We start from the raw sequence: 12,361 nt of genomic DNA, 5'->3' as shown, positions 1-12,361 counted from the left end.
GTCCATACATTTTCATGCTTGCTTTAGTCCTCTGTAGGAAATTTCTACCAGTTTCTGTTTCTATGACTTCTATCACAGATATCGAGATCCATCCATCCATTCATACACACATACATATATCAGGTACATACTATATGCATAGTATATAATCATTTGTGTGTGTGTGTGTGTGTGTGTGTGTGTGTGTGTGTGTAATCAACAAATCAACAGTCACATACCAATCAGTATGTTGGAGATAAATTGGAAATTGTGCCCTAAAATGGTTTATCAAAAAGCCGATGAGTCCAGATGAAGAGTATATGAAAAGTTTGTTGGTGTGCATTTCAAGTTATTTTAAGTATACATTGTTTTGAAATAAAAACTTGGAAAGATGAGAGAAACTCAAACTTTAGAAACATATGATATTAGAAACAAACAGCTGTGTGGTTTCTGTAAACCAGTCTGTTTTCTGCCTGTGTGAAGCACAAAAACTTTCTCTTGTAAAAACACTTAAAGAATAAAATGAGTCAATATGGTAAGCCAGGCATCGTGGCCCACACTCTGAATCCCAACATTTGGGATTAAATTCTGAGACAAAGGCAGGCAGATCTCTGTGTGTTCAAGGCTAGCCTGGTCTACATGGTGAGTTCTAAGCCAGCCAAGAACTACACCAGGAGACCCTGTTGAAATAGTGTCTAACTTTTTACCCCACTTGGGGTGATAATGCTCCCCTCAAGAGCCAATGACTAACAGAAATCTCAGTGCCAGGCACAGTAAACCTTCCTCAGAGTTGTTGGTCAGGGAAATCCAAGAGACTCCTAAAACAATACAAGCTATGGCTGTTGCCCTGGGTTGCCTATGAGAACCTGAAGGTAAGACTTTATTACTGAGGACACCAAACATTTCACTTGGAGGAATTGAGTGAAACTGACCACTGACCGGGAGGCGTCCTCCCTGAGAACTAGTTCTCATAATGTCTTAAGATGCTCTGCAAGCTGACAAGGAGAAGAGCAGTCAGTGGTCCTACCCAACTGTAAAGCTTATAAACCAGAAGGATCAGCTCAGTGTAATATTCCCAAAGGTGCAATAGTGGTACTTTTATATCGAGGGTAACAACCACCCACCTAGCTGGACTTGAGTCCTGCTCAATAGGAGGGAATTCTTGCTAAGTACTGTAAATCGAGCCAACTAGAGTTGCAATTAAGGCTACATGGTGAGATTGGGTCAGTCACTAATTTTCTGTATGTGATATTTTCCTAAGAGCCAAGTGTTTTATGGAGATTTTTACTGTTTACTTTAGAAATTGCAGCAGATGGTACCTTCACTCTTTTATTATTGATACCCAGGTAGGAATTATATTGTGGCCCTACCATTTATAATCCAACCATCCTACACATTTCACATTTGTGAATACTCTCCAAGTTGGCATTCTGTCTGTAAGGAATGCTTTCTTCAGTTTTCAGCTGGTAAATTCTAGCGTCCTCTGAGCTCCAGCCCGGCGCCACCTTATAATCTTTTTTTTTTTTTTTTTTTTTTTTTTCAGAGCGAAGACTTTAATGAATATATTTTACAAACATCACTGGACAGGCATTTCACATTTGATGCAATACTGGAGCCACAAGTCTCCAACTGGACCTTGATAGCAGAACCTTTCATCTCGCTTTTTGTTTATTCTGTCTGTAAAATAAAGGAATGCTTTTTCTTCAGTTTTCAATCACCACTGGGATGTAAATTCTAATGCGTCGCTCCTTCAGCCGTCCCTTTGAGCTCACAGAGATGATATACAGGTTTTGGCCCTGGTTGTCAGCCACCTTCTAGGATACCCGACATTTTCCTTTCTTGCCTCTCAGGCTGTGTATTTCTTTGCTGAGCTCATGCTTTCCTTGACACATCTCTCTCCCACCTTGTACTCTAAGCTCCTGGAGGTCAAGGAACTGTATTTGACTGTCTTTTTGCCCTGCCTGGTTTGAGACAGGCCTTAACAAACATCTAACAGATGGCGGCCATGTCTTTGCATTGGCCCTTAGCTCATCTTCGTACTTAATAAGACTCTGAGGTTTCTCTTTGGAACCCAGAGCTACAAATTGGAAAACTGTCAGAATTCTCCACTGGCGAACCATGGTAGCCCTTTGAAAATGTGCTTACTTTTTATGAAGTATTCTCTTCTAGCCCGATATTTTTAGCGTTTACCAAGGGTAAGATCGTATTTCTTGGCAGGCTTCCTTACTTTGGATGGGAATAAATTGCCCAATGGGATAGCATAGATGCCCTAGCATTGTTCATTTTCTCTTCTGGCTCAACACAACAGAATGTATAACACAGCTATTCCTCAACTTGACAGGACTGTTAAGGGTGAAGGTGACATATACCTGAGGTTCACCTTGCCTCACTTTGAGTACCAAGTCCCTGTGTAGTGCTCTACAAAGGGGTTCTACTTTAACTCTGGTTCACTGTGTATAAGTTTCTTGCTGCTATCTGGTTATTTGGTATATGACCTGGCAGACCTGTGTTGCATGGAAAAACACCTGTTGCTGGTAATGGTCCCACTCAGCATGATGAATTTGACTGGCAGACAGATATCTGCATTTGACTTAGGAAATTAACTGCTGGTGATTAACATGTCTTTGGTACAGTCTGTTCTTGTCTGATATTGAAGCTCCCGGAATGTTTTCCCATTTTCCCCCACTCATAAAACAGAGATGGTAGCACTGTGGGCACTTAAGATTTTTATTTCTGTGAGACAGGGTCTCCTATATTCAAGCTGGCCTCAAGTTCTTTTTGGATCTATTTGTTATGTGTACAGTATTCTGCCTGCATGTATGCCTGAAGGCCAGAAGAGGGCACCAGATCCCATTAGAGATGGTTATGAGGCACCATGTGATTGATGGGATTTGAACTCAGGACCTCTGGAAAAGCAGCTGGTGCTCTTTTTTTTTTTTTTTTTTTAAAGATTTATTTTTTTTATATAAGTGCACTGTAGCTGTCTTCAAATACACCAGAAGAGGGCATCAGATCTCTTTACAGATGGTTGTGAGCCACCATCTGGTTGCTGGGAATTGAACTCATGACCTCTGGAAGAACAGTCGGGTGCTCTTAACTGCTGAGCCATCTCTCCAGACCCTGGTCTCAAGTTCTTATCTGTGACTGAAGATGATCTTGAACTTCTGATCATTTTGTGTCCACCTCACGACCTGCTATTATTCAAACAAATGCATTTCAAAGTAGTCATCTTTGTGGAGTCAGCTCTTCTTCCCTATGTGAGTTCTGAGGTTCACATTCAGGTTAACTACCGGACCAGCTCATTGACCCAAATTAGGGATTTTATCTCACCATGTAGCCTAGTTGGCCATGAAATCACAAAGAACCATGAGCTTGTGCTCTCTCCCAGGTGCTGGGATTACAGGGATGTGATACCACTCTTGGCCTGATCCAGGTCTAAAGATGGTCTCTGAGATCAGGCATCAAGAAGGCAGAACATGAGCCAAGCATCTCCCATGGTCAGTGCGCCTAACAGTACAAGCCTTGTGCACTGTTAAACTGCCAAGCTCCACACACTGCTCATTAGCATCTCTTTGAGTTCTGGAACTTGCAGAACCCATAAACTCATTTTCCCCAAGTCTGTGGACAAACCCAGGACCCCATTCACGCTAGGCGAGTCATCTACCATTAAGCCACAGCTTTAGCCTTTCACATTATTTTAAGACAAGGCCTCACTAAGTTATTCAAATCGCCCTCTGACATATGACGCTCCTGCCTCTGCCTCCCAAATATGTGGGATTAAAGGCCTGTATCCTTATGCCTGGGTTGAATTCCCTTTTCTGAGTTTCAAAGCTGTATGATCTCGGAAGCCATCTTACCCAACCCACTTATTTTACAGACCGCTGAGAAACCGAGACCTGAGGAGGGACTGAGCCTTGCCTTGTGTCATATATTAGTGGATGACAAAAGCTGGCACCAGAACCAGTTCTCCAGACACCAAAGCTCTCCTCTCCCCAATACGCTCTGTGTCTACCCTGTGCTTGAGCTTAGAGGTTCAGACCTGGCAGTGTGGCTCAGTGGCTCAAGACATCGTGTTTCCTCTGTAACTGCCTTCCCTTGGTAAGCTGCTAGAACTTCCGGTAGCATGCCCCATATGGGGACAGTCTGGTCTACGGAAAAACAAAACCAAGCTGACGCTACCCACTCACTCCCCAGATTCAGTGACACCCTGGCCACAGATGCAGTGAACAGCTGCAAACCCTTCCAGCCGTGGAGAATGTACTTTGACCAGACAGACCCAACTGTGATCCTCTCTCCACCTTTGTCTCCTTGGACTTCAAATCTCAGCCCCCCACCCCCTGTTTCTTCGAGTAAGTCGGTATGTAATGAATTACTAGTTTATTGGAGCTGTTCAGATACTGGTGGGATGAGAGGCTGAATAAGGAAAAAGAGAACCGAAGGAAGAGACAGGCTGGCTGATATGAATCTATTTATTAGCAACGGGTCCTATAAAGGCAAGACCACACCCTCCCCACTCTCTTCCCTGCAAAAATAAACTTTCTCTTTTTCTACTAGATCTGCTTTTCTGCTGGGCCCCGGGGACAGTCAGTCACCCCTGAGACTCACACCTTGAAACACAGGGAAGCAGCACCCACTGTGCATACATATTTCTCCTCTCACTCAAAAGAGCCCTTGGCCTTCCACTTGACTTCAGTTGGTCTGTCCTGGAGGGGAGCAGCAGCAGTACTAGGAGGAGCATAAGGAACATGGGTGGGGGGCAGCCTGAGGGTGGGCTGAAGGGAGCTGAGCTCAACTCGGAGAACTGAGCATGCCCTGGGGAGAGATAGGCACGCCCCAGGCATATCCTCTTGACCCCGCCCCCAACCCCTGAAACTAAGTAAGCCTGGACTCCAAAAGAGACAGTCATCTCTGTGGGAACTGACACTTCTGCCTAGACTCCCTCCAGGGTGACACGTGAGAGGATGTCACAGTAAATGGCGGGATCTCTGCTAGAGGCACAGGCACCCCTAAAGCAGAGGCACAATGTGGTGGTAGTGGTGGTGGTGGGGGTCTAGAGTCATCTCACTTGTGCTAGACGACCATACCGTAAGCTGATCTTCACTCTCTCCTAGCTTGGAAGCCCAGTCCCTGGCCACAGTTGCCCGTTTCTTCCCCCCACCCAAGTCTACCACACCTCACATAGCTGCCCTGGGTTCATGGGGGAGCCGACAGGGCAGCCGAAGTGCCGAAGGAAGTCTCGGGAGTTGGAGAGAGTGCCCAGCACTCGGAAACGGGCAGGGCTGTGGGGGTCGGTCACCAGCCCCTCGTGAGAGCTCTCTGGTGTGCGGACCGAGCACCACACCTGCGGGCCAGGACAGACATGGGGACATATGGTGTCTAGTGTGGAGCTGAGCTAGGCCATAGCTTCAGCTACAGCAGAGCCATCTTGGTCAGGAACCACACTGCAGGAGTTGTCAGGGCCACTCCAGGAGGCTTGGCCAGCTCCAAGGGAGGGGAACATGCCGCCTCAGACCCTTGAAGCCTTTAAAGAGCATGTGGACACGGGGACACTGGTTAAGCCAGCAGGGACAAGGTTGTGGGGGAATGAGCCCTTTAAGACTGCTTGCTATGGTGAAAAGTGCTTGAAGAGGCCCCACCTGGGTGTTAACTCGGCTACCTATTTATTCCTGAGTAACCCTTAACAAGACATTTTGTTTCTTCCTCCACATTCCTCCATAGTAACAGAAGGGAATCAATGCTTTTTCGCCTCCACTCCACTCAAGCCAGCAGCCCTTCCCTTTCAAGTAAAAGCCTAGAGAAAATTTCTCTCTTCTCAAGTCTACCTTCATGGGCTCTGGACACCAAGCTTTCTCTCAATACTCTTCCCTGACACCTTTCCTACATGACCCCGACTTCTTCTAAAGGCATCGTCCTTCCTCTGGAGGGAGTGAAGAGGAGAAAGGTCCAGTCGTCCCAAGGGGCCATACCTGAGCAAATCCCACGAAGAAGAGCTGGTGATTGGTGAGCCCCACAGCAGGCAGCGGCTGCTCCTCCCCATGCTTCCTCAGCCATGCTTTGTATGCCTAGGGGAGTAACAAGTAGCAAGTCCCCAGCCCACGTCCCCAAGAACCCTTCTACACAGTCTGGGGGGACCTCGGCCACTCACATTGTAAGCAGCCTTGAGGCCCCCATTATCGGCGATGTTTTCCCCCAGGGTCTGGAGTCCGTTGAGCCTTTCTCCATTGACCTGGTACTGGTTGTACTGTTCTTCCATGCAGGCTGTATGATTCTGGAAAGCCGTGAGTGATTCATTCTGCCACCAAGGCCGCAGATTCCCTTCTTGGTCATACTCGCGCCCTGAGAAGAGCTCATCTTTGCAACCTACCCATGGGGGAACAAATACCCCCAAAAAACCCCAGCCGGAAGACACCAGGATCCTTAAGATTTGCCCCCAATACCTCAGATCCCTGTAGTGGTCACTGGCAATTCAAGAATGGGCCCCTACCTTGGTCATCAAAGGCATGTGTCAACTCGTGGCCCATCACCACACCGATGCCACCGAAGTTCAAAGCCCTGACGGATGAGGAATCCTCAGTAAGGACACAGTGAGGACATTTCCCAATTCCCCTCCAGCTTGTCTCTCAGTTCACCCACACGGCCCCAGAGCCTCAGACACACTTTGGGTGGTTGTGAGCATAGAAGGGGGCCTGCAGGATGCCAGCAGGGAAGACGATTTCATTCTTGGTTGGAAGGTAGTAAGCGTTCACAGTCTGAGGCGTCATGCTCCACCTGGGGGAGGAAGAACGAGGCTGAGGTTCCTCACTCTCCTTATGCTCCCCAGCCTGGTAGCCCAGGCCTGCCCAGCCTGTCTCCTGCAAGGGCCGTGAACCACTCCTCATCCCATCGCCCAAAGCCCTGGTCTACCTCTCTGGCTGCCCTACGTCTGCCCGCTCATTCTCACTGGTCTCGGCTGGGAGGTTTGCGGAGCTGGTCAGCCATCACCTTAGCTGAGAAGTTGTACAGGTTCAGCATGTTTTGGAAAAAAGAATCTTCAGAGACTTCATACTAGGGGGATAGCAGAAGGGGAAAAGCAAGTAAGAAGGTGTTAGGGGAGGAGAGAATCCCAGCAGGACCATTCCGAGCAAGCCTCAGTCTCTCCACCGTAAGATGAATGCAAACAGCTAATTGACAGCATTCTAAAGGTACTTACGTCTCAAGGGCTGCTTCTCTGCTCCTTTTGCTTTGTTTTGAGACAGAGCCTCACTGTGCATCCCTGGTTGGCCTGGCACTTACTATGTAGCCGACGCCTTGAACTCAGAATTCCGCTTCCCGAGTGATGGGATTAAAATCTTGCACCACCACACTCATTTTTTTTTTAAATTCTTTTGTTTTTACAACCATGTGAGGTGAGTCCTTCTTGTTTGTTTTGTTCCTGTTTTCTAAGATTTTTGTGTATTCCCACTATCCTGGAACTTCCTCTGTAGCTCAGGCTGCTTCCCAAGTGCTGGGATTAAGGGTGTGCACCACCACAGCCCAGCAAAGCAAGTACGACTAAAGACCCATTTTTACAGAGGAGTGAATTTATCACTTAAAAAAAAAAAAGACCCATTTTACAGATGAAACTGAGGCCCAAAGACGTCTTGTCCAAGATTCCACAGAAGTAGGAACATGATCCACTCAGGCTGCACTCCAAATCCCGACCGTCATTAATGCTATATTTTTATTGCCCACCGGCCCATATCCAGCATAGAACCCATGCTTAATTGCTTGTCTCGCCTTCTCTCCTCCGTGCCTGAGCTCCTCACTGAGGCCAGGAACATGACCAGAGCTCCAGGCTTGGAAGGTTAGTACTGTGAACAACGATACTCACCCCATCATAAACATCGTCCAGTTCTTTGGGCTCCAAGATGAAATCAGGGAAACCAATCATATCATAGATGGCATCTGCCTGAAGAGACCAAGGTAAGGGTTTCCCTCTTAGCTCCCAGCAAAACTCGATCAGCGGTCACCACCTCAAGATGGCGCCCCCGGGGCTGGGGATTTAGCTCAGCGGTAGAGCGCTTACCTAGGAAGCGCAAGGCCCTGGGTTCGGTCCCCAGCTCCGAAAAAAAAGAAAAAAAAAAAAAAAAAAGATGGCGCCCCCCACACAGCCGCGGCTCACTTTCTCCTTGGCTGCCAGCCGGGTCTTCTCGTCCATCCAAACCAAGTTTTCCAGAGTCTCTTCAAAAGCAGAGCGGATTTCACTGATCATCCCCTCGGCCTGCGGGGAGAGGGGAGGGTCACACACCAGACTCCCCTGCCCTTACTGCATCGAGATCCCCATTCGCCCTTGGGTTCCCTCCTGATCTATCCAGGAGTCATGGATCATAAAGAGTCCCGGCAGGGAGGGCGAGACTACCCCAGGCGACATTATTGTTATTGTGGGTGGTTTTTTCTAAGTAATTAAGTAAACATTTGAATTGGCAGTTGGGTAAATTAATATTATACCTTCATATACTGCATTGTTCTTTACCTGGTTATGAAGGAGATTCGTGAGCAGAATGTGTACAGTTGAGAGCTGAGGAAAACTCATCATTTACAATCTTATCCCCCAGCTCTCTTCTTTTAACAGTCTGACTATTCCTAGTGTTTGTCCTAGCCCAGAAATTCAGAAAAATATAGAACTGTGTTATGTAATGTGTATATACTTTTGCAATCTACTTTTGTTCTGCTTTAAAATGTAACAGGAGGTCAATTATGGGAGGCAGAGGCAGAAGAAGAAGGGCCATCACAACTTTGAGGCCAACATGATCTACAATAGCAAGTACCAGGCTAATCTCAGCTCAGGGTTGGGCTTCTTGCTTGGGGGTAACGAACTTGCCAAGCACGTTAAAGGGCTCCAGATGGTACTGGCACCACCAATTTCTCTTTAATCCAAAGAATAAAGCCAGACATAGTTGTTTAATTTAAAAAATAAATTCTAGGGCTAGAGAGATGGCTCAGTGGTTAAGAGCACTGACTGCTCTTCCAGAGGTCCTGAGTTCAAATCCCAGCAACCACATGGTAGCTCACTTCTGGTGTGTCTGAAGAGAGCTATAGTGCATGCATATATAATAAATAAATAAATAAATAAATAAATTCTAGGTATCAGAATGCTGAGGCTGAACCATTTAACAAATCTGAGACTGCTAAAAATTTTTTTAAATAAATAACTAATTTGTTTTCAGTTTAAATGTGTTATCATAGTCCACCCTATTACTTATGTTTCCTTTACCGCATAATTGTATATTCCAGGTTGTTTTATTTTCCTTAGTATAAACGATTCTCCCATAAGTATCTAATATTTAATATTATTACCTATTATTTTCTCTTAGCATTATTTTTGGTTTGATTTGTTTTGCTTTGGGGTTGCTTGTTTGTTTATTTGTTTATTTTTCAAGATAAGGTTTCCCTGTGTAGCCCTTGCTCTCCTGGACTCACTTTGTAGAGCAGGCTGGCCATGAACTCACAGAGATTTGCCTGCCTCTGTGCTCTGGCAAGTGCTGGGACTAAAGGCATGTGCCACCATACCTGGAAATTTTTGACAATTATATAGGTAACATAAATCTAGTATAGGAATTTGTAAAAAATTACAGAAAACTGTAAGGAACCCAACACCTCTTGCTGCTGAGTGAACTCCCTTCCCAGTTCTTCTATGTACACAGATAAATGGCCAGCAGCTTTTTAAAATAAATCAGAGAGTAGTTTTTTAGAAGCCTGAACACTCACAATTTCCTTGCTTTGTCGGTCAAATGTGGCCTTCACAAAGAGCGAGCCCAGAGCGAAGCCAAGGGCATCATCGGTATTGGAGATGCACGTCTGCCACCTCGGGGTGCAGGACTGTAAAGGAACAAGGAGCAAGGACGGCTAGTCTGAAGGCCTCTCTGCCCCTCCAGGGCTAAGTCCCAGAGAGCCGGACAACAGCTCGGCTTGGGCTTGAGGAGCCACTTCTACTTCAGACTCCAGAGACATGGAAGGCAATATCTCAAACCCTGCTGGCCCTGGGAAGCAAGCGAAGCGTCAATAGAAAGAGATGAGCCACCCACTCCAATCTCTGTTCCCACTCCTGCTATTGCCCTAATAGCCCTCCTTGACCTCAGAAGTTTCTATGATGATGGTGGTGATGATGGTGGTGGTGATGATGGTGATGATGATATTTACTTATTGGGGAGAGGGGCACTCAGAAGTCAACCTAAAGGAGCTGCCATGTGGGACTTGGGGCTTGAACACGGGTCATCAGGCTTGTTGGCAAGTGCCTCAGCTGTCCTGCATCATCTTGCTGGCCCAAGATTAGACGTTTCTTTCCTCAGTCTACCGTCCGGACTTCTACGCAATCAGTTCACTCACTACACCTGATCATCCCAGCTTCCTTCATTACCTCCCTTACTCCATTAGCTCAACCTCGTCACCTCTCGTGTAGCCTGTCACCACTTTCCTGTTTTACAACACTGCCACCTTCTTAACATAACTCTTGGAAGTCCAGTGCCCACCTTAACCAAACTCAGTCTGCTGCCGTGATCTCAAGCTCCTACCAGAAGCCCCGCAAACACACTGAGCTCCCCCAGGCCTCTGTGAATTTGCCGATGCGTTCCTTATGCCTGAAATGTTCCTCTCCCCTGTTTCCTCACTCCCCACATGACAGACTCTGAGAAAATTCCCTAGGGCCTCCCCTACTTTGTTCCCCACACTGAGTGTGCTGTCCCAACTTCTGCTTTATAACATAAAGGTTTTCCACTCGTTGTGAACATTAAAACCCTCAAAATAGATGCATTCGTTTTTTGGGATTACTCCCTGCACTTACTGGGGCCTCTTGAAACGAGCACATCTTCACTCTCCTCGTCAAAGCTGCGTGCTGTGCACACCGCACACTGCTGACATGAACTCAGGCTAGCCTCGAGTGTTATTCATGTTTTACAGATCAGGAAATGGAGAGCCGGAGGGAACTTGCTCCCAGACACAAGGTGCCGTAGGCCAAAAGATGAAGGAACTACGATCGGGAATCATGAGGGCTTGATTCCAAACTCCGTGTTCCATACCGTGTGCTCATGTAACAGGAAGAGGATGTTCCTGATACACTGTGGTCAGGCGTCACTAGCTAGATCTAGTCAGAAAGGAAGCAGAGCCAGATATCCCACCTTCTTGGTACCGTAGAGGGTCTCCAGCAGCTTCTCCTGTGCAGTCTCAAAGCGCTGGTCGAGGCTTGAGGTTGTCTTCTGCACCAGGTTCCAAATTAGGTAATTGTTCAGGACGCTGTTTCCACATCAGAGATTAAGGAGAGACGTGTGGGGAACCCTTCCCCCTCTCCAGCCAGGCCCCAAGAACATGCAAGCTGTGGAGGTTCTGAGAGACGTGGAAAACTGGTCCTGAAGGCTCTTACTCTGGGACGCAAGAGAGGTCAGCTTGGAGGATATGAGGGAACAGAGGCCACAAATGGATACCCTGACACTCTGCCCAGAGGAAGGGTCCACAGACATTTCAATGTGACGTTTGGAAGGTCCAGGGTCTTATTACTCAATATGTGTGCCAAGTCACTGTGGTTGGTCCTTCCAGAGGTCTCCAGAGCCTTGAGTCCCCTCCACTACCAGTACCTTCTCCCCACTCCCATTCCCCAGTCACACCTTGGTTCCGTACGGTTAATGAGCTCCGACACCTGCTGTAAATACTCAGTCCCATACACCACCACGGGCTCAGAGTCACCCAACTCAAGTGGCGACAACAAGAAAGAAAGGAACTCCAGCCAGTCCATGGAGGGTGCTAGAGTCTGAAAGCAGAAAGTCCTCAGGCTTCCCTGCCTTCCCACTGGGCTCCCAACAGACTCTTCCCTCCCCACTGATTTGCTATAGCCCGGGCATCTTTCCCATTGCCATAGTAACAGTTACCGGCTGCTTTAGGGACCCCTTTCTGCAGTAAATGCTTTTCCAGGCCTGAATGCCCTGCAGTCTGGGAGCCTAACCACTTATTATACAAGGAAAGCTAGTACGTGTGATATTCAGCTTGGGCACAGAAATTCAAATATTTTCATGCCAGTTGATAAAACACTACACTTCCCCAACACATCCCACATACCTGGCCTCTCTCTAGAACCTCCTTTTCTCTAGCCTTTCCATAATTCAACACCAAAAGGGACAGCAAGGAGGGCATTAGGATATACTTCTATAGCATTCTGATTATTTTGTGGACACCGCACTCATTTGGTTTTCCCCCCTTCGCTTGCTTGCTTGCTTGAGATGGGGTCTTACGCTGTGGTCCAGATTGGCCTGGAACTCACAGAAACCTTCCTGACTCTCTCCCGAGTGCCAGAGTTACAGGTGTGAACCACCATGCCTAGCTAAATATTTTCATGACAATCTCTTCCTGTAGTCCCAGGCAACAAGGAAAAGAAAAA

At 47.1% G+C, this 12,361-nt stretch overlaps 1 protein-coding gene across 1 annotated transcript in view; it reads right to left on the bottom strand.

The window, feature by feature from the left end:
• Positions 1 to 4,430: 4,430 nt before the first annotated feature.
• The window catches only part of LOC116898697 (EEF1AKMT4-ECE2 readthrough transcript protein), a 35,710-nt gene continuing 27,779 nt past the window's right edge, over positions 4,431 to 12,361 (bottom strand). The window contains exons 9-19 of the mRNA XM_032899961.1: positions 11,595 to 11,737; positions 11,112 to 11,226; positions 9,706 to 9,816; positions 8,120 to 8,218; positions 7,829 to 7,906; positions 6,920 to 7,023; positions 6,637 to 6,747; positions 6,464 to 6,531; positions 6,125 to 6,315; positions 5,946 to 6,041; positions 4,431 to 5,320 (exon numbers count right to left, since the gene is read on the bottom strand). Coding sequence (XP_032755852.1) covers positions 5,144 to 5,320; positions 5,946 to 6,041; positions 6,125 to 6,315; positions 6,464 to 6,531; positions 6,637 to 6,747; positions 6,920 to 7,023; positions 7,829 to 7,906; positions 8,120 to 8,218; positions 9,706 to 9,816; positions 11,112 to 11,226; positions 11,595 to 11,737 — 1,293 coding nt within the window. The 3' untranslated portion in view covers positions 4,431 to 5,143. The remainder of the gene's footprint in view (positions 5,321 to 5,945; positions 6,042 to 6,124; positions 6,316 to 6,463; positions 6,532 to 6,636; positions 6,748 to 6,919; positions 7,024 to 7,828; positions 7,907 to 8,119; positions 8,219 to 9,705; positions 9,817 to 11,111; positions 11,227 to 11,594; positions 11,738 to 12,361) is intronic.

The sequence above is a fragment of the Rattus rattus genome, chromosome 4, assembly GCF_011064425.1.
Source record: "Rattus rattus isolate New Zealand chromosome 4, Rrattus_CSIRO_v1, whole genome shotgun sequence".
Taxonomy (NCBI): Eukaryota; Metazoa; Chordata; class Mammalia; order Rodentia; family Muridae; genus Rattus; species Rattus rattus.
Note: the sequence above shows the minus strand (reverse complement) of the source record. Positions and strands in the feature narration are given on the sequence as shown.